General features: G+C 44.3%; 1 protein-coding gene across 2 annotated transcripts in view; it reads left to right on the top strand.

The window, feature by feature from the left end:
• The first annotated feature begins 2,377 nt into the window (after positions 1-2,377).
• The window catches only part of LOC309554155 (uncharacterized protein), a 145,867-nt gene continuing 125,055 nt past the window's right edge, over positions 2,378-23,189 (top strand). The window contains exons 1-2 of one of the 2 annotated variants that reach the window (XM_082255758.1): positions 2,378-2,471; positions 20,121-20,200. In XM_082255758.1, the coding sequence (XP_082111884.1) occupies positions 20,144-20,200 (57 nt within the window). In that variant the 5' untranslated portion in view covers positions 2,378-2,471; positions 20,121-20,143. The remainder of the gene's footprint in view (positions 2,472-20,120; positions 20,201-23,189) is intronic. The other variant, XM_082255759.1, reaches the window with a different exon arrangement.

Genomic DNA, 23,189 nt, shown 5'->3' with positions numbered 1-23,189 from the left:
GAATTAAAGTTTGTTTTTTGGACGCAGCATGTCCTATTAAAATTCATTTAAACTGCAGGCAAAGTAGGCAAGATGGACTCTTTTCTTGACAATTGAACACAGCTGCATGGACTTTGAATGAAAAATGCAATGTTTGACTAAAACTGTCCACTGGATGCAGCATCGTTCCAATGATCTCTCAGTTCTCACAGCTCCCTGAAAAGAGAGCTAGTGACTGTTAGTTACCAGCTCTGTGCCAGCTCTGTGCTCTCTCCCCCCCCCCTCTCCGTGCTCACTTCAGTGCTGAGTTGTGGAGGAGGCAGGAGCGGTTGGCTCAGACACTCAGTGGGTGAAAGGCTAAAGCCTCGTACACACGCAACGATTATCAGCCGGCCGATCGTCCGACTTTTGTCCAAGTTGTGTTTTGTTGGTTGGAATGTGCCTAGACTGCACACGAATTTTCTCGGCCAACAAAATTCTACTTCAGAAGTGATGTCATGTGTTGGTTTGTTTTTTTTTGTGTTTTTTCTTCACTGAACATGCCCAGACTTGCTCATCAGATTTTTCCCTGTCAAAATCTGTACTGACTGCACGAAAATCGGCCGCTGTGTTGACGGCCAACAAAAATTTTATAGCCTGCACACCAGATTTTTTTCGGCCGAAAAGTTGGAGTTGGTTGTCGGAAGCATCATACTAACAAGCCGAAAATCGGCAGATCGGATGTTGGCCGAAAATTCCCTGCCAATTTTCAACGCGTGTGTACTGGGCATAAGCTGGGTGCCGGTCCAGGCATGTGTGAAGATCCCGACTTTATTATTGCTATCTCGCCCAAGCCTGGACCAGCTCTGTGACATGATCCACAACTTTGGCTGTACTTCTCCTTTAAGGTTTTTAACTTAATGCATTCTTTGCATTATAGTAAAAAACCTTTGTGCTACAGGTTTCCTCTCAGCTCCCCCTTTTACTTACCTGAGCCCAATCTTTATCCAGTGCTGTGCCCGAGAGCAGTGGCTCTCTCTGCTCTCCCTCCCTACAGGGCAGGTTAATAGTAGTGGAAGCCATTTGCTCCTGCTGCTGTCAATCAAATTCAGTGATGAGGGAGCGGGGTTGGGGGCGAGTTGTGCTGTCCGTATCTATAGATGCAGGCAGTGCAGCTTCAGATCGAGGCAGACGTGTGCCCCCATAGGAAGCCGCTTCCTATGGGAGCATTTATCGAAAAAGTGGCGCCCAGGAAAACGGTGGAGGACCTCAGAAGAAGAGGATTGGGGCTGCTCTGTGCTAAACCATTGCAGAGAGCAGGTAAGAATTACATGTTTATTATTATTTTAAAAAGAAGGTTTAACATGTAATGTTAATTACAATGGTGGTTTCAATTTTAAAATAATTCCTGGGGATCCTGCCCTAAATTCCTTGTTCAGCCACTTCCTGTTATTGGGTGACACTGCTTTGTACATGTTTGCCAACTGTGCTCCTATATTGTAATCCTGGCACACAGGGCACAAGCAGTTATTTCAACACATTTTATACAGGCACAGTCCACCGTTGTCACATCAGGAAAATCTGCCTTGAGAAATACCATGCAGCCATTGTTGGACTACATGTAGACAAGAAATAGCTGCAATAGCTGCAGAAGATCAGCAGCACTGAAGTGCAACAAAGGTTGGCAGAAAGCTGAAAATTTTATTTTATTTTTATTTAAAAGAAAAAAAATGATATACAGTATGTTACATTGACTTTTAAAAACTAAATTGCATTTGTTTGGGTTTACATCTACTTTAATAAAAATGCATTTTAAATATTTTTCTCTTTGATATTGTGCAGTGCGATCAATCAATTTTAGATGATCTTTCAAAATAGAGATGAAAATAAAAGGATAAATAAAACATATAAACAAAGATTAAAAAAAAAAAAAAAATGCAATGCCTCTTCCAAACCCAAAAAATTGATCGTCCCAAATTTTTCTGGGGCTAAGGCTCCATTCACACCAATGCGTTTTTTCATGTTTTTTGCTTTTTGCAGAAACGCAGGCCAATTTTTTAATGTTTTTGGTTCAATAGACTTCAATGGAGAAGCTGCAGAAAAGCATGTAGTGCGTTTTTACCACGATTTTGCCACATTTTGAATTTTTTAATCTGCTCAACAACAAATTAAAAAAAAAAAAAACAGAAAAACACAAATCGCAGCAAAATCGCAAAGTAAACACAGTAAAATTGCATGTTTTAAAAATGCTAAAAAAGCACAGCAAAAAGCACCGCAGAAATGCTCAAAAGCAACATGCATAGGTGTGAATCGAGCCTAAAAAGAACCCAAAGTAGACTCTCCTTTGTGCTTGGAGGAAGTCTTGGCCTAAACTGAAGTCATTTGCATGCAAAGTGTCTTACTTTTGTCCCCATGGTGACCTGTTTGTTGACTGTCAGTGATTGCCAGCAATCAGCATACACACCCACGGCTGATAATTCTGCCTGGACACAAAAGGGAAGACTAAAAGGAAGGTAAATATTTATTATTTTATTGGTTTGACACCTGAATGGATTAATAACATTGTTATCATACAAACTTCTGATCACGATGTTGCGGCTGTCCCTTTAACCCGGCTGCCATGTGTCCCTGATCGGCAAGGCAAGTATAGTCCTGGGGTTGAAGAGCTGTCCCTGGAAATGACCATGAACAATATCACAATAATATCTTTTTCTTAAAATATATTATTTTCCGATGACCTATTGGCATTTAAAACTTTACTATTTTAAAGTCATTTTTGATCATTCATATACAGTTTACCCTTTTACTGTATATTCTCGCTGTTTCATGTGTTACACATCCAGGAAGATTCTCTTTCTGGAGTTGGTTTGTATATCAGAGACTGTGGTCAACATTTCCTTTATGGCTCCATTCCCACCTAGGCATGTGCAGGTTTTTGTGCGTTTACATCTGTTGTTTTAACGCCAGCTTTGTTATCACTTTCAATACTTTATTTGGGGCAAACTTGCCCAAATAAACTATTTCCTTTACTAATTGATGATCCCATAGTCCAAGCTATATGAACTGTAAGTTGCATCTGCTGCATACCGTATACAGCACAGCAGGGGCGTAACTACAGGGGTTGCAGGGGTTGCGGTCGCAACCGGGCCCCATGCTCCAGGGGGCCCTGTGCGGCTCCCCTGTACACCTGGATAGGAGGGGCAGCAGGGGCCGCATGTAGAGAAATCACTGCCCTCCTTTTTCCTCCTGTAGCTGCAGGGGGAAAATGGAGGAGATTGGTTCCTCTGTATGCTGCCCCCGCCACTCCTCCTATCCATCCAGTTCACTTGTGTTCTGCTGTCTCTGGGCCCCTGTGTGCTCCCCTGGTCCCCCCCCCTACTGTGCTCCCCCCCCTACTGAGCTTCCCCCCCCACTGTGCTGCCTCCCCCTACTGTGCTCCCTACCCTCTCCTGCCGGCTGCTGCAGGGAATTTGTCACAATAGAGAACCAGGAAGGGGTCGGTAAATAGGTAATTTACCAGCCAGCTCCTTCCTTTTCTCAATGGACAGAGTCATAGTCAGTGACATTGTAAAAAAATAAAATAAAATGATAAAAAATAATACAATTAAAATACCAAAAAAATAAAAACAACTGACACCAGTGGGTGAACTTCCAGGATCGTAAAGGTCACACTTGCAACCGGGCCCTGGCATTCCGCCACTGTGGGGAGGCCCCAACATCGCAGGAAGGTGGCCCACTGCAGAACTTGTGAAAGGGTCCCGCAATGAGAGTAAAGGGCCCCAGGATCAGTGGGAAGAGTCCCAGGCTTGAAGGGAAGGGCCCCGGCCAGGGGTCCAGGGGGCCCTTCATGGTTTCCTGCACCGGGGCCCTGAAGGTTCTAGTTACGCCTCTGCAGCACAGTGTTGCGGCACCAGTACAAAGAGTTCCGGTCCCGCTCCTGAAGCAAAATCAAGTTGGGCTGAGAACAGTTCAGCCATTTACAGGAAGCTTTGTATTTTATAAATGAATACAAGGGTTTTTCTAAATGCCTGAGGCAGAGAGGCAGACGGATGATGTCACGGATTCTATGTCAGCCAATCAGAGGAAGTGTTAGGCCTCACGCACACTGAACGTTTTATAGCTGCTGTTTTTTGGCGTCAGACGTTTTTTTCTGCAGCCAATAAACTCCCCAGCATGTTATCCTATGTGCCCATGCACACATAGGCTGTTATAAGCAGTTTTTGGCAGGGGTGTTTTCTGGCTGTAATAAATCCAAGACTAGTGGGTTTTGAGAGTAGTTTTTCACCTGTAAAAACGCTCTAACCCTGAAAAACTCCTTCTACAGCTCCAGCTTTCTACTGGCACTTTGATAACGTCCAGCATGCATGAGGCCTAAAAGTAATAGCTAAGCTGGAATTTAGCTTTATCTAAACTTACCTGTCTGAAAGGCAGGAACTTTCCTTTAGGACCCATTTCAGTTTATGTGGTGTAGTAATGCTTCTGTGTGTAGCACTACTCGCTTGGGAGCTGCTGGTTATGGGTTCCCCTGGGTTACCATTAGCAACAGCACAACAATTCAACATTTTCCAAGTGATTTTGGCTCAGTCAGGAAACAGTCTAGGACAAGAATGGGCAAACTACGGCCCGGCGGACCTTTTAATCCCGCCCGTGGAGCGCTAGCTAATTTATTAATTTACAGTGGCAGCTGGTCCTAGGCTTCAGCAAAAGGTGGACGGGGGGGGGGGAAGCAGAGCAGTGCGCCCCGAGCCCACCCATTTTGTGATTGACCGGCCAATCAGGAAGCTGGTCTCTACATTGAAGGGGCACGCACGCTGGTCTCTGCATTGAAGGGGGCACGCACGCTGGTCTCTGCATTGAAGGGGGCACGCACGCTGGTCTCTACATTGAAAGGGGGCACGCACGCTGGTCTCTGCATTGAAGAGGGCACGCACGCTGGTCTCTGCATTGAAGGGGGCACGCTGGTCTCTGCATTGAAAGGGGGCACGCACAATGGTCTCTGCATTGAAGGGGGCACGTACGCTGGTCTCTGCATTGAAGGGGGCACACACACTGGTCTCTGCATTGAAGGGGGCACGCACGCTGGTCTCTGCATTGAAGGGGGCACGCTGGTCTCTGCATTGAAAGGGGGCATGCACAATGGTCTCTGCATTGAAAGGGGGCACGCTGGTCACTGCATTGAAAGGGGCACGCTGGTCACTCTTTTGAACAGTGGCGGCCCGTGCATAGGGGGCGCCAGGGCGCCGCCCCCCTACCCCTAAAAAAAAGAAAAAAAAAAAAAAGAAAAAAAAAAAAAACAAAACGAACAAATAAAGTTGTACAAAAAAAAAAAATTGGGTTCGCCGGCCTCGCCTGAAGGAACTGGTGGCTGGGGGGGGGGGGGTTACGTCCCAGAAGAGGAGCCGATTGGCTGCCTTCTGGGGGGGTAGGGGGGTATCCTGGGCGCAAGTCTTTGCGCTTGGACACCCCCACTTTCTGATATCCTGGCTGTGATTGGTCCAGTCTACAGCCTGGACCAATCATCATCCAGGATATCGCTGACGTCGCAATGGGGGCGGTGCGTGCGTCAGTCACTCACCGTCACCGCCGCTCAGAGAAAAGGAGAGGCCGCCCGCCGGTTCCCGCCGCCGAGACGAGGGAGAAGAACCCACCGCAGAAGAGGAGGAAGAAGCTGAGCCGCGCCGCCGCCAGGTAAGTTTGAAGGGAGCAGGCCGCCCGCCGGTTCCCGCCGCCGAGACGAGGGAGAAGGACCCGCCGCAGAAGAGGAAGAAGCTGAGCCGCCCCGCCGCCAGGTAAGTTTGAAGGGAGCACGCACGCTGGTCTCTGCATCGATTGGGGTACAATGCTGGCACTCTGCAATCATTGGGGGACAATGCTGGCACTCTGCAATCATTGGGGGACAATGCTGGCACTCTGCAATCATTGGGGGACAATGCTGTGGCGCTCTGCAATCATTGGGGGACAATGCTGGCGCTCTGCAATCATTGGGGGACAATGCTGGCGCTCTGCAAACATTGGGGGACAATGCTGGCACTCTGCAATCATTGGGGGACAAAGCTGGCGCTCTGCAATCATTGGGGGACAATGCTGGCACTCTGCAAACATTGGGGGACAATGCTGGCACTGTGCAATCATTGGGGGACAATGCTGGCACTCTGCAAACATTGGGGGACAATGCTGGCACTCTGCAATCATTGGGGGACAAAGCTGGCGCTCTGCAATCATTGGGGGACAATGCTGGCACTCTGCAATCATTGGGGGACAATGCTGTGGCGCTCTGCAATCATTGGGGTACAATGCTGTGGCGCTCTGCAATCATTGGGGGACAATGCTGTGGCGCTCTGCAATCATTGGGGGACAATGCTGTGGCGCTCTGCAATCATTGGGGTACAATGCTGTGGCACTCTGCAATCATTGGGGACAATGCTGTGGCACTCTGCAGTGATTGGGGACAATGCTGTGGCGCTCTGCAGTGATTGGGGACAATGCTGTGGCGCTCTGCAGTGATTGGGGACAATGCTGTGGCGCTCTGCATTGAAAGGGGCTCGCACGCTGAACTCTGCATTGATGGGGGCACGGAACAGTTGCATTGAAGGGGGCACGCACGCTGAACTCTGCACAGTGTTTATTGCATTGAAGGGGGCACAGCACAGTTGCATTGAAGGGGGCATGCACGCTGAACTCTGCATTGTGGGGGCACAGCACAGTGTTCATTGCATTGAAGGGGGCACAGCACAGTTGCATTGAAGGGGGCATGCACGCTGAACTCTGCATTGTTGGGGCACAGCACAGAGTTCATTGCATTGAAGGGGGCACAGTGTTTATTGCATTGAAGGGGGCACAGCACAGTGTTTATTGCATTGAAGGGGGCACAGCACAGTGTTCATTGCATTGTGGGGGCACAGCACAGTGTTCATTGCATTGAAGGGGGCACAGCACAGTGTTTATTGCATTGAAGGGGGCACAGCACAGTGTTTATTGCATTGAAGGGGGCATAGCACAGTGTTCATTGCATTGAAGGGGGCACAGCACAGTGTTTATTGCATTGAAGGGGGCACAGCACAGTGTTTATTGCATTGAAGGGGGCACAGCACAGTGTTGCATTGAAGGGGGCATGCACGCTGAACTCTGCATTGTTGGGGCACAGCACAGTGTTCATTGCATTGAAGGGGGCATAGCACAGTGTTTATTGCATTGAAGGGGGCACAGCACAGTGTTCATTGCATTGAAGGGGGCACAGCACATTGTTCATTGCATTGAAGGGGGCACAGCACAGTTGCATTGAAGGGGGCATGCACGCTGAACTCTGCATTGTGGGAGCACAGCACAGTGTTTATTGCATTGAAGGGGGCATAGCACAGTGTTTATTGCATTGAAGGTGGCACAGCACAATGTTCATTGCATTGAAGGGGGCACGCACGCTGAACTCTGCATTGAAGGGGGCATGTACACTGGTCTCTGCATTGAAAGGGGGCATGTACGCTGGTCACTGCATTGAAAGGGGGCATATACCATCTCCTGTACCATGACCTGTGACATGCCTATACCATATCTGTGCCATGCCTATACCATCACCTGTGCCATGCCTGTACCACCACCTATGCCATGCCTATACCATCACCTGTGCCATGCCTGTACCATCACCTATGCCATGCCTATACCATCACCTGTGCCATGCCTGTACCATGACTTCAAAGTCACGCAATTTTTTACTGCGTTTTTTGACACGAAGCAATACCTATTACATTTTTCTTTTTGCGCCCCCCCCAAAAATTTTGAGCACCAGCCGCCACTGCTTTTGAAGGGGGCACACTGGTCACTGTGCATTGAAAGGGGGCACGCTGGTCATGATGCATTGAAAGGGGGCACGCTGGTCACTGAATTGAAGGGGGAATGCTGGTCACTGCATTGAAGGGGCATGCATGCTGGTCTCTTTCATTGAAGGGGGCATGCACGTTGGTCTCTGCATTGAAGGGGGCACGCACGCTGGTCTCTGCATTGAAGGGGGCATGCTGCTCTCTGCATTGAAAGGGGGCACGCACGATGGTCTCTGCATTGAAAGGGGGCACGCTGGTTACTGCATTGAAGGGGGCACGCTGGTCACTGTTTTGAAGGGGGCACGCTGGTCACTGTGCATTGAAAGGGGGCACGCTGGTCACTGTGCATTGAAAGGGGGCACGCTGGTCACTGCATTGAAGGGGGCATGCTGGTCACTGCATTGAAGGGGGCACGCTGGTCACTGTTTTGAAGGGGGCACACTGGTCACTGTGCATTGAAAGAGGGCACGCTGGTCACTGTGCATTGAAAGGGGGCACGCTGGTCACTGCATTGAAGGGGGCACGCTGGTCACTGTGCATTGAAAGGGGGCACGCTGGTCTCTCTGCATTGAAAGGGGGCACGCTGTTCTCTCTGCATTGAAAGGGGGCACGCTGGTCACTGCATTGAAAGGGGGCACGCTGGTCACTCTGCATTGAAAGAGGGGAAAATTTTCCTTAATTACTGAAGGCCCCTTTTACACTTTTGTGACCTTAAAAGACACGCAATTTTTGACAGTGTTTTTTGCCATCTACTCTTGGTCCGGCCCCCGGGTCCAATTTATGAACCCATTGCGGCCCTCGAGTCAAAAGGTTTGCCCACCCCTGGTCTAGGAGCTTTGGTTTTTGTGTTTTTATTGAGAATTTGGATGGGAGAAGGGAATGAGTGGGTTACTCCAACTATAACTATGCACAATCTGCTGGAACGACTGAATAATGCTGAGTGCGGCTAGGCCGCCGCTTCACCTTGTCAGTAGCAGTGAAGTAGTAAGAATGAACTGTCTGAGGTAAGCTGTACTGTACTGCAGATCAATCTTCAGGGCCCTTCCTGGCACCCCTTTTGTTCCTATTCTTCAGGGTCAACTACTTTGTACACGGCACCCCCTTTACTGTTACACTTCCTGTGTGAGCTAGCTCCTTGATCCCCCTGATTTCACTGGAGTGGTCCCCCTTCCTGGGCCAGACCCTTTGGCAGGTCCCTCAGTACTCCCGGACACTGTTTTTCCCAAGAGACTCTGCCAGCAGCTCCACCGTCAGCACTCTGGATCCTCTGCAGCTCAGCTCCACACCTGGTTCACTAGGCCGACTGCCTAAGACCACCTTCCTCATACACAGGAGGAGAGACCAGCCATCTGCCTCCTCCTGGGACTCTGCTTCCCGCCAAAGACCCCCTGTGTCACATGTCCCCTCTTAATTTTTTTATATTTATGGTCAATCCCAGGATGCATTGCAGGAATGCCCTCCCACTGGGACTGCCATAAAACATCATGTGTCACTGGCTGGGTTTCCTCCACTGTCCAACAAGATCCCTTATTGGATACAGTGGGGACACTCCCTCAGACCCAGTGAATCACACCTGGAAACATGTGACAGGCAAACTAACAGATCAGGCTCCCCTGATAAGCAGAAAGAGCAATAGATGCTTTTTCCTAGCACCTACCTAGGAGGGTGCTACATGTGTTTGTGTGGATAATGTCAAACATTAAGGTGTATAGTGTTAGCGCAGCCCATTTAAATGCACTTTAACTTGTGACTTGATGACATTACTATTGTGTTAATGCAGCGAGCGTACCAAAGGTGCTTTGCCCTACTGCGTTGCATGCCATTTACAAACAAATGACATCACAATGCAGTAACTAGGGATGAGCTGAACTTCCCTGCCAGTTTGACCATTGTTCAGGGAACTTCAAAGAAGCTTAGATGCTGAACCCCGAACCCCACTGATATCAATTTGAGCGGAATCTGTAAAAAAAAAAAAAAAAAATGCCCTTTTTCAGGACATTTATACAAGGGGTTGTCAAAAAAACAGCACGTGGGGTGGCCACTGCCCTGGGAAACATGTACCAATGATAAAAAATATATATTTTTTAATTCCATTTGGCTGGTAGCAGTGATCTCTGCGATGTACAGAAAGTGCTGCATCAACACTGACATTTACTAAGCAAAAAAGTGTTTTAAATTGCCAGCAAATTACATTTCCCTGCTGGCATAGGGTTTGTGACTGTATGTATATTGGGGGACCTTTGGAGAAATCTGTGTGGAGCTTTTTTAAAAGAAAAAGAAGCTGGCAATGAATTGTAATTTGTGGCAATTTAACCACTTTAGCCCCGGAGGATTTGGCTGCTCAATGACCAGGCCCTATTTTGCAATTCGGGACTGCGTGAATTTAACGGACAATTGCGCGGTCGTGCGACACTGTACCCAAACAAAATTTACGTCCTTTTTTTCCCACAAACAGAGCTTTATTTTGGTGGTATTTAATCACCTGCTCGATTTTTATTTTTTGCGCTATAAACAAAAGAAGAGCGACAATTTTGAATAAATAACAATATTTTTCACATTTTTTTATATGAAATTCTCAAAAAAAATTTAAAAATCTAAATTTTTTAACATTATAGGCCAATTTGTTTTCTGCTACGTATTTTTGGTAAAGAAAATCGCAATAAGCGTATTTTGATTGGTTTGTGCAAAAGTTATTACTACGGGAAAGATTTATGTCATTTTTATTGTTTATTTTTACTAGTAATGGCAGCGAACTGCAATTTTTTTTGAGGGACTGCGACATTGCGGCGGACAGATCGGACCCCTAACTGACATTTTTGACACTTTTGGGGTACCAGTGACATTACTACAGTATTCAGTGCTAAAAATATGCACTGTTACTGTAAAAATGACACTGGCAGGGAAGGGGTTAACTGTACTGGTGATCAAGGGGTTAAATGTGACCCTAGGGGCATGATTCTAACTGTCAGGGAGTGTGGCTTGTGAAGTAATCACAGAGACTTGCAATCCTATATAGCAGGATCACATAGCCTCTGTGATCACTTCAGGGAGAATGACAGACGGCTGTGTTTACATCAGCCGTCTGTCCTTCTCTCTCTCTGCTGTGGGAGATTGCGTGTGGCTGGCGGCCATCGGAGCCGCCGTTCACATGCGCTGGCTCCCCAGCTAACGAGTGGGGGCGGGAGCGCACTGCCGGCAGCGCGCACTCGCCCCCTAGAGTCTCCTGAGCGAGCGACGTAGTACTACATCACTTTGCCTAGGAGCGCCTGACTGCCGCAGTAAATGTGCGGTGGGCGGGGCGGAAGTGGTTAAACAGTATGCTTTTTTTGCATTGTATGCGTCACTTTTGCTGTAGCATATTCTACAGCAAGAAAAACATCTTTCTGGTTTGGATTTTAAGTGGGATTCCATGCAGAAAAAAAAAATCAATACCAGACACTTATTTTGAGTATGTAACTTGGCTAGCCAGGAAAGGGGAGGGGGGGGGGGGGTGAGCGTGTTCCCCCTCCCGCCTCAACCATTCCAGGCTATATAAATAAAAATAGCAGAGGGCAGTGATCTGAGTGTAGTAAGTAAGGTTCTAAAACAAGTCGCGCTATTAATGAGTAATGGAAATGTAAAGTCCATAAAAGTCCATAAATTGGTAAAAACTCAGTTTCCGGACCAAGCTCCTTATGGATGTATGCTTACCAGATAAGGTAAAATTAAGTGCGGGTTCTCTATAGTGAATCTTGTCCCCTTGATAGAAGATCAGAACCGGTATACTCGTGGTGATTCAGTGGTCGTTGAATCATGAAATTAAATGAAAAACGCAATAGCGTAAAACCCAACACAAACGATTTATAGTGACTGAGACATCACAGTGATCATTCAGTGATTGGCGCAGAAAAATTGTGTATATATAACCTCCACCAGTGTGAATGTTCACAAATCAATATTATAAAATAAAGAAAAAAAACCCATGCAATAGGACACCTGATAAGTACCCCTTACCGATGTGAAATAGGGGCAATCGCATATATTAATAAAGTGTATCATTCACCAGCTGAAATCTCCTCTTACCATGCGAAAATAAGGTAAATGCCAAAGTGAATGGAAATAATCATGTAAGTTTGCGTGCTGAACCTCCACCAGCTGAAATCGCCTCTTACCATATAAAATAAATGAACAAGCCAAAGTGTACCAAAACAATCAAGTGTACCACTTAGGAACCAGTGCCAGCCTTCACCAGTAGAAGTCGCCTCTTACCACATTTAGATGTTAAACATGCCTGTAGATAAGTCAGACTTCATGCATAGAGACACTTGACCAGAACAGCTCCCATAGTGTAAAACCACTTTATATTTATTTAGAATAATAAATGAATAACACTTACAATAAACCAGGAAGTACAGAGCCTTGATAATAGCCGCCGGTCGGACGACTCCGCTCGTCCGCCCCCCCCTAGTCGCAATCAGATGACGTCAGTACGCCGTGTCCTTACGACGTTTCGTCACAGATAACGTTTTCAAAGGTGCAGACGGCGTACTGACGCCATCTATTTAAGCGAGAAGGTTGGGCTGGGTACTCGGAAGTTGGTGAGGACCGCTCCGCCATCTTGGAAGAGGGAACAGGAGCTAATGAGTAATCACACACCAAGATCGGGGCTTATTTTGCCAGCACAGTATGTGCAGGCCAGATGAGACAGAAACTATAGGAAACTGCCATGCTGACCCCATAATAACTTTGCACATAAATATAAAAACAGAAAAACAAATTGCAAATAAATTAACAATAATCATCGGCACATACATGGATCAGCAATAGCACCATCTAGTGGGTAAAAGGTGCAAAGGATTAACGTATAATCCAATGCACACAATACTAGCGAGACAGCATCAATACTAGCAAGACAGCATCAACTAAAGGCCGTTATTACATGGGATAAATTAATTTTAAAAATCAAACTTCCCACCTTAGATATGAACCTTTAAATGGCAATTAAATATTCCCAAATAACTGTAATAGTTAGGGGATAGAGACCAGACGTAATAATGGTATGGAACCCGCTAATTGATATTTGCAGTATACCAATCTGCCATAATTGATGTTGTCTTATTAAACACAATTAAAAGTTCAATATTAAAAAAAAAAAGTAAGGTACATTTATTAATAAAAACAGCAAATTGGCAACTGAAATATAGCCAGTAAAGGTTGACTTAAAAATCAATGTCAGGTTTGGGTGGTGTAGATCTCAGCACGGTAGATTTCAGATTCCAATCCAGGATAAAGTGTTCAGGGCTGTCAGCTGTGTATATCTATAAGGCTAGGAGAACACCAGAGGGTGCTAGACTAAGTGTAGCATATAAAGGCATGGTAAACACACATACAGTAGGCAACTCAGAGATATGTGGAGGAATTGGTGCGTATCAAAGAGTGCAGGTCTGCAGTTCCATAATATCTGCATCAGGTGTGTCCTGTCCCAGAATTCCAAGTTAGACAGCGGTTTTGTTGATAAAAATCAGATGCTGGTGAATCAGAGAGCAGAAGTAGCTGGGTAACCACTAACCAGGTGGAGGGCACAGCAAGCCGAAAGTGACCTCAATTCCTAAAACATCACTGGTGGGTGTGGCAACATGTTTCTCAAGCCAAGCCCCTATGCAGATGTACTGATGTATTTATAGTAAAGACTAAATGACTGTGTTGACCTCAGTTTCTTCTTTTAGCACCCACACAGGGCAAGGATTTAACTAATTTATGTTTTTCTTTCACATTGTTTTTTTAAACGTTCAGCTGGGGAGAGCTTATTGGGGATCGATTTAATAACCCAGACATGCAGTCCTCACCAATACATTTCTCAATAAAGGGTACACCCAAAATCTAGTGAGTGAAGCGTATTCTTACTACCTAAACACACCTGATAAAGACAAGACGAAGGGAAAGGTGGATCAGGAAATCAGATTAGTCTCTCAATTTCATAGCCAACACTGACACATGGAAAAAGTCTTCCACAAACACTGGTCTATCCTCTTGCAGGATCCCCACCTCAAAACATCCATTCCCAACAAGCCCAAGTTCTAATATAGAAAATGCTATGTTCTGTGTTTTCCCTCGGCCGACGGTCAAAACGTTCCTATTCTGAATGCGATTCTTCCACGTCGAACCTCACCTAACCGCAGCATGCTCCTAAACTCAGCTAAAACCCTGACACATAGGCCTTTATAGAGTTGAGTTTAGGAGCTTTGGCAAAAAATGCCAGATGCTTCTAAAGTGAAGTTTAGGAGATGCTAAGAGGATTGGATCTTCCCCCAAAATTAAAAATCAGGCCTACAACATCTACAAGGTTAAAAAAAACTCCAGTTAAAATTATGAGGAACAGATACTAACAGAGACTATATCCAGAGACATGCCTGATCTCCCCTCACCCAATATCTTTAGAGAATGCTTATTTCAGTTAGAGACTTTGTACATTTTAAAGAACAGCTTTAAAGACAGTTAAGTGATAAAAATGTAAATGACCAGCTGAGAGAAGAGCTAAACACACTCATATCTGAACACAGGCTTGTCTTAGAAGAAATGTGATCTACAATGCAACAGCTAAAACAAGAAACCACCCAACTGAGGGAACATTACAAACACCGGAAATAGCCAAGACAATGCCAATAATCCAGAGACAACAAGCAAACAATTATCAAACCACAAGAACAGGCAACAAACTCCTGAAATTGATTTAATAATAGACTTAAATAAGAAATACCTTAACACTAAATGGCTCTTTCCAGGAACAAGAGTTACCAAAATTCACCGTTCCACAATTGGATAGGCAACAGGAGTCATCAATGACCCATATTTCGCTAACCCTAAACATACCATCATACACACAGGCACAAATAAGGGACAACAGGATTTATTGCAGAACTGCACAACAAAAATGACCACACTCCAAAGTAATTCTGTCCTCCCTTCTTTCAAGGACGGACATATCAAACAATATAATCCAGCAAATCAACTCAGAGCTGGCAGATGAAACCAGGTCAAAGCCTTCCATTCAAGTGGCACAATATCCCTCAATATTGCCCCAGCACCTCTACAACAACAAAATCTGAACAAAAAAGGGGTCAGTCAACTTGCAAGAGAATTTCAAGTGACAGTACTGAATAAAACTAATAGCCCTGGATCTGGCACAAACCATGCTCAAATGAACACAATTACAGCTACAAGAAGACCCCAAACCTCACCACGAATTCTATACAACAATACAATCAACCAAAAAACAGGGCCACGAAGATGGTAAGAATGGAGAAAACCACCTGCCCCAAGATGGACACCAAGACCACCAAAGAGCAGAAAAATTGAGGAGATAAGAACCCTCCTCAGCACAGTATGCTCAAAAAGCAAAAAAGACAATGACAACCATCCGTAATCTGGTTTGTCCCAGGAAATTTACCCATAACAAGGTATATAACTACAACATGACATCGTTGGTAATCAGTAGCTGGGACATTCAGTGTCTGAAAGCTTTAGCCTTCGGATCCAAAATAAATGATCCAGATTTCAAAGAAAGACTAGATGAGACAGATATACAAATCCTCCTGGAAACATGGACCCGGGCACAGGATGCACCATTAGTACCTACTGGCTATAGGGAATTCTCTGTCCCAACACAGAAGAATAGAAAAATCAAACCGGGTCGGTGTTCAGGAGGAATACTAGTCTGATATAAGGAGGAGCTACATGAGAACATGAATGCAATCAAAAAAGGAGAGAGCCATATATGGCTAAGAATAAGCAGCTCCATCCTCACCTCTCAGTGCATCTACCTGTGTGTAGCATACATTGCCCCACCAGATTCCCCATATTTCAGACCAGACACCTATGAGGTATTATACCGTGAGGCCTCCCACTTCCAATCCCTAGGACAATGCTCATGTTTGGAGACCTCAATGCCAGAACAGGTGGGAAAAAGCACTACATAAATTGCAGAGAGGTAACTGACAGATCTGACATACTGTAAAAAAACAGCTCGAAAACTTCCAAAAAAATGCCTATGAGGTAAGCCCATGAGGTGTAAATCAGGCAACAAAGGACTTCCACAAAATATTATACACCATTGCAGAAACAGCGCAGCTGAGAAAGTCAACAGCAAGAAACCATCCAATAAAGAATCCAATAAAGGGTTCGACAAAGAATGCAAAGTATTAGAAACACCTTACAGTATGGACAGTCTCCAATAACAAACAAAGAGACCCTGACAACAAGACTTAAGGATAGCACATGGCAACTTAAACCTTCAGGGCTCTGTTGCAAGAAACCATAAAGGGCCCCCTAACCCTCCCTCCTCCTTCCATCCAAGCCCAGGGCTTCCAGTTCTGGGAGGGCATCCATGGACATTGTCCCAGAACCCTGCCTCCCACGTGCCCCCTGTGGTGCGCATCCAGCGCGCTCTGTGACTTCAGTGTTCTTCGGACACAGCTAATCACAGATCATGGTAAAGGGCCAATCACAGCGGCCCTTTACCATGTGATCAGCTTATCACATGTAAACAGACTTGCCAATTATCGGCAGTCCTTTCCTCCCACACTGTGTCTGTGCGAGGAAGGGAGAGACGTTAACTGGTGTTCTGGAAATTTTATTGATAGGCAACTCCTATCCTCCTATTGATTAGTGGTTTCAAATTAATAACTACTGCAGTAGGGAATAGACACAAAAGATACACTCAGCATCTTTCCAAAAACCTGTTCTGTTTATTCGATGCAATTGAAGTTTTTTATACACATAATAACGTATCAAAAACAATCCATGAACATTCGGCGGGGCAGACAAGAGAAGGACCGATGGGCCAAGGGCGAAAGACGCCAAGAAAACACCCCGGCCAATCAGGCTGTCCTGAGTGCACCACCGAATTCCATGAGACAGGGAAAGGGGGGGCAAGGGATTTTAATGGTGCCATAAAATTAGAGGTACAGCGAATACACGTATAAATTAAGTTTGTTAAGAAATATACATTTTATTCAAAAAATCAATCAATAAAAATTCCTTAAGCATCATACACAATTCATATATCACATACAAGATGTGCACCTATAGCATCAATAACAATACAGGTGTATTTGGGGTGGGCCATGGACTGATAAGCAATAGTCCAAAGGTTGGTGTCAAACCAAAAACTCCTTGTTAGTGGGTAAGGAGTTGGTCCATGTCTACCCAGTGACTTGACATGTTTAGCGGATCTCAACCACTTCTTTGGAAGTTCCTATTTTAAACATAAACTGTAATAATTAGACAGAATAAAAACATCTATATCAGAATGTATATATATTTACACATTTCAGCGTCAATTGCCAAATCTATTGCCGGCAGTGATCTTCCCATGCAGTGTCACCACCACCAGATGATACCACCAGATGATAGTGAGGAGAGAGGGGTAACCCAGCCACATCAAACAGCCCGCCAGCGGATGTGGTGTCGCCTAAGTAGGGACCGCCATCCAGTCATAAATAAGTGGAAAGAAGAGAAAAGCAAGATGAAAGAATTTGATAGATGGATAGATGTATATATATAAATCCCACCTGTATTGATAATTGGGAATGGGCTAGGTAAGTAAAATGAATCTCAAACCCAGTGAGTTAATTGATTTTTGGTTTGACACCAATCTTTGGACTATTACTTATCAGTCCATGGCCCACCCCAAATACACCTGTATTGTTATTGATGCTATAGGTGCACATCTTGTATGTGATATATGAATTATGTATGACACTTAAGGAATTTTTATTGATTGATATTCTAAATAAAATTTATATTTTTTAACAAACCTAATTATTACATGTGTTTGCTGTACCATTAATTTTATGGCACCATTAAAAACCCTTGCCCCCCTTCCCCCCTTTCCCTGTCTCATGGAATTTGGTGGTGCACTCATGACAGCCTGATTGGCCGGGATGTTTCTTGGCGTCTTTCGCCCTTGGCCCATCGGTCCTTCTCATGTCTGCCCCCCCGAATGTTCATGGATTGTTTTTGATTTCAATTTGGATGAAGGTGCTTACATTATTATTATTTTTATTACATAGCCGTGTGTAATAGATTCTTCCACATAATAACGTAGGTATCACATTAATATTACAATTGCACTTTAATGTTAACAAGGGGCGTAACATAGGCAGGCTAATTTCTCATTAGGACTTGAAAGAATGCAAACATGTAATGAAAATATTACAAGTGCCATGTGCAATACACAGGAAAAGCATACAAAATAGAATACAGTTATTTACATTAATTACAATTTCCTTAACACCGGCAAAACTGTCAGTGCATTGTTTACACTCATAATCAGGGCACTCCTCCTATTAGTGCCCATCATTGTCATCTACTGTATCAGTGCTCATCAGTGCCAACTATTATTGCTCATCAATGCCGCCTATCACTGCCCAACAGTGATGCCTATCAGTGCTCATCAATGCTGCCTATCAGTGCCGCATATCAGTTTTACCTATCAGTGCTTAACAATGCTACCTATCAGTGCCCATGAGTGCAGCGTATCATTGCCCCTCAGTGCCACCTATTAGTGCTGTCTATCAGTGCCTCCTCAGTAGGACTCTGAGCTGAGAGCGTCTCTCTCATGCAGCCTCGAGCCTGCACTGACAGTTCCCCCTCCCTCGCACGGAAGGGAGAGTAGACAACCGATCTGCTCCTTCTCCTCTTGGCCCTCTCCTCCTGTGTGCACAGCAGGAAGTGTGAAAGACAGCAGCTGAATGATCAAATTCATATGCCTAGCTTCACACTTTCCATGGTACACACAGGAGGAGAGGGGTGGGAGGAGACAGAGCAGATCAGCTCTCTCCTACCCCATCCATGCGAGGGAGGTAGAAATGTCAGTATAGGCTCTGGCAAGCAACCCCACTGGGGCCCCCTAACAGTGGTGGAATGCCAGTCCCCGGTCGCAAGTGATACCTTTGCGACCCAGGTGGTTCCGCCACTGGCACATGGCATTCTACAGAAAAAAATACAAACTCTTAAAAACAACAAAACTTCATCTTCAACAACCTGCAACACTTAGAAGAGGCACTTCAGGAAAACGCTTTCTGGGAAATATAGAAGAATATTGGCTCAGCACCCAGGAAAGGCAACCTTCACATCAAAAATGGCTACATATGGCTCAGCTACTAAAACCTCTACTAAGATATTCCAAAAGAGGCGCTAACTGTACAACAAAATACATAATCAAAAGACTAAATGATATAGTGGAAATATCAAAAACTTCCAGAACCCCCTATATGTACCGGTTACACTGCAAGAAATAATAGAGAATATCCAACACCTGCAAACTAAAAAAGCCAGTGGGATGGACAGAAGCCAGCCAGAGATGAATAAACACAGCTCCCCAGATGTACATGCTGGAATATGTAAAGTGTTCAATCTGGTCCTGAGTGCTGGTTACTACCAAGTGTGGAACCAAGGCCTCATAACACCCATCCATAGGAGTGGAGACCAGTATGACCCAGCTAACTACAGGGGAATTTATGTCAGTAGCACACTAGGAAAACGATTCAACAGTCATGATTCTCGGAGGGGGACATCATCATTCTCCACTATTGCTTCCCAGGAATGCTGCATGCTCAAAATCACTTGAGAACGAACCCCAACAATCGACTGCAATATGCATGAACAAGCAAATCGTATGCCCAAAAAATATAGTATGAACCTGCAATGTGAACAAATACTTACAGGCCATTGGGTAAATACATACAATTTACTAGCAGTTCTGTTTTGCCATGCCATGCACATTTTGTTTTACGAACTAATGCTAGCTAAGTGCCCAAAAAAATATATGATTTTTCTCAAACAGTTTTGGGATTATCTAACTTCCATTAGGAAATACCCATACTATAATTAAAGGAGATTGTAAAAAAAAAAAAAGAAAAACATTTTTAAAATCATCAGTAATCAGTAAATCCTACGCAGTTGTATATTGTACAGTGCTTGCACAAATATATGAGCACCAGCCGGCATACAAAGATCCCAAACACTTATGCTTGAATTAGGGATTTCAATGATAATAGGTTTACATATGTTGACTTTCATGCTACAACAGTATAGTGTACAGAGTTTTGTGGCATGGGTTAAGCTTCATACATTTAATTCTTTACGAGTCGGTCACGCTCGTGTTTTAAATTGTTTTAGAAATGCTCTCTTTCCAGGTGTTCTCAAACATCTGCTCACGTATGCAGGCATGTGATCCAAGCTTTTGTTTATTTGTTTTATTGTTTTTTAGTTAGGCCTAAAGTCTTTACAGAAAAAAACATAATTAAATAAAAGCTATAAAAGTAATGCAGTTAAATTTTTTTTTGTATAATTTTCAAATGTCTCCAGCAGAGGGCACTGGTGCTGCAGAAATGACTTCTTACATTGAAAATTCTCACATTCTCAAGACCCAGGAAGATTTCCCAGAGGTAAGGCATGTTTTCATATTAGATTATGACTTTTGCATTCATTCATAAAATGAGCTTGTTCTGCCATTTACTGTACAGTCTAATAAAAATGAATGTGGTCAGAACTCACATTCTGGGGTTGTCCTAAAAGCTGCAGGTCCCTTGGACGAAATTAAATCTAGGGCCCCCTCAAATATCATATGAAAACCCTTGATAGTGCTTTATATTCCAAATACATTTGAATAAAATATCATGTCAATCCTAATAAGCCCTCCAGAGGGTCAAACAGCAGGTGATAGAAAGGAAAAGAAAAAGACAGGGGTAAATTATTTTGCATAGAATGTGATGTGAATATGGGGAGAGAGAAAGAGGGGTGGTCATGATTGGGCCCCCAGACCTCACAGGCCCTGCAGCAGTTGCCCCTTTACAACCTGTGTAATTACACCCTTATTAAAGTGGAACGTTAGTCAGAAAATGAAGTCCTGCTGGATCACTTCAGGCTGGCTCCTTTTGCAGGTATAGCCAGGGCTTTTTTTCAGCGGGAATGCAGTTCTGGCACCTCGGGCACTGCATGTATGTAATGTCAAGGGGTGCTGTGATATGCTGGAGGATCTATTGATGCTAGGCGTTGGGGGATCTGTTGTTGGAGAGGGTCTACAGTTGGGAGGGTCTTTTGTTGCTGGTGGGGGATCTAGTGTTGCTGGGGGATATAGTGTTGCTGTGGTGGATCTGCTGTTAAGTGAGCAGTCTATTGTTGCTGCCTGCTGAAGGGTCTATTGATGTTGGCTGATAGAAAATACAGTGCCTTGCGAAAGTATTCGGCCCCCTTGAACTTTTCGACCTTTTGCCACATTTCAGGCTTCAAACATAAAGATATAAAACTGTATTTTTTTTGTGAAGAATCAACAACAAGTGGGACACAATCATGAAGTGGAACGAAATTAATTGGATATTTTAAACTTTGTTAACAAATAAAAAACTGACAAATTGGGCGTGCAAAATTATTCAGCCCCTTTACTTTCAGTGCAGCAAACTCTCTCCAGAAGTTCAGTGAGGATCTCTGAATGATCCAATGTTGACCTAAATGACTAATGTTGATAAACAGAATCCACCTGTATGTAATCAAGTCTCCGTATAAATGCACCTGCACTGTGATAGTCTCAGAGGTCCGTTTAAAGCGCAGAGAGCATCATGAAGAACAAGGAACACACCAGGCAGGTCCGAGATACTGTTGTGGAGAAGTTTAGCTGGATTTGGATACAAAAAGATTTCTCAAGCTTTAAACATCCCATGGAGCACTGTGCAAGCGATAATATTGAAATGGAAAGAGTATTAGACCACTGCAAATCTACAAAGACCTGGCCGTCCCTCTAAACTTTCAGCTCATACAAGGAGAAGACTGATCAGAGATGCAGCAAAGAGGCCCATGATCACTCTGGATGAACTGCAGAGATCTACAGCTGAGGTGGGAGACTCTGTCCATAGGACAACAATCAGTCGTATACTGCACAAATCTGGCCTTTATGGAAGAGTGGCAAGAAGAAAGCCATTTCTTAAAGATATCCATAAAAAGTGTTGTTTAAGGTTTGCCACAAGCCACCTGGGAGACACACCATACATGTGGAAGAAGGTGCTCTGGTCAGATGAAACCAAAATCAAACTTTTTGGCAACAATGCAAAACGTTATGTTTGGCATAAAAGCAACACAGCTCATCACCCTGAACACACCATCCCCACTGTCAAACATGGTGGTGGCAGCATCATGGTTTGGGCCTGCTTTTCTTCAGCAGGGACAGGGAAGATGGTTAAAATTGATGGGAAGATGGATGGAGCCAAATACAGGACCATTCTGGAAGAAAACCTGATGGAGTCTGCAAAAGACCTGAGACTGGGACAGAGATTTGTCTTCCAACAAGACAATGATCCAAAACATAAATCAAAATCTACAATGGAATGGTTCACAAATAAAATATCCAGGTGTTAGAATGGCCAAGTCAAAGTCCTGACCTGAATTCAATCGAGAATCTGTGGAAAGAACTGAAAACTGCTGTTCACAAATGCGCTCCATCCAACCTCACTGTGGTCGAGCTTTTTTGCAAGGAGGAATGGGCAAAAATTTCAGTTTCTCGATGTGCAAAACTGATAGAGACATACCCCAAGCGACTTACACCTGTAATCACAGCAAAAGGTGGTGCTACAAAGTATTAACTTAAGGGGGCTGAATAATTTTGCACACCCCAATTTTTCAGTTTTTTATTTGTTAAAAAAGTTTGAAATATTCAAAAAAATTTAATTCCACTTCATGATTGTGTCCCACTTGTTGTTGATTCTTCACAAAAAATTACAGTTTTATATCTGTATGTTTGAAGTCTGAAATGTGGCAAAAGGTCGCAAAGTTCAAGGGGGCCGAATACTTTCGCAAAGGCACTGTGTATGGAGATATATTGTTATATTCCATATATATGTTGCTGAAGTGAATCTATTGTTTTGGTGGGGGGATCTATTGTTGGTGGTGGGATCTGTAGTTGCTAGAGGCATCTATTTTACTGCTTTTATTATTATAATTAACAAATTATATACAAATTACTTAGCACCAAAAAAAATTATACTTGGTTCTGTATTCTCTAAAAAGGGTGGTATTGGGATTTTGCTAGGGGGTGGTACCAAGGGATGTACTCAAAGGTGGATAGGGGGCAGAGACAAGGGGTGACTTGGAAGGGGAGAATACCTGCACCTATTCTCTGAGAAAAAAAGCCCTGGGTATAGCTATGCACAACATTAAAAATAAGTGTCTATACTGTTTAAAATCCAGTAATACACTTTCTCATTCGGGTCTGCACATGCTCAGTTGCTCTCCTATAATAGGCATTTTTAGGCACTTTGCTGAATTTGTAGAGTCCAATCTGCTGACAACCTTAAAGCAGAATTAAACCCTCCTATCCTTTACAGCAAAGGAAGCTGCTTCTGTTTGATCTGCAACTGGCATGGTGCTGCACATGTGATCAGTTAT

Source organism: Pelophylax lessonae, assembly GCF_965119305.1.
Source record: "Pelophylax lessonae genome assembly, chromosome: 4".
Taxonomy (NCBI): Eukaryota; Metazoa; Chordata; class Amphibia; order Anura; family Ranidae; genus Pelophylax; species Pelophylax lessonae.
Note: the sequence above shows the minus strand (reverse complement) of the source record. Positions and strands in the feature narration are given on the sequence as shown.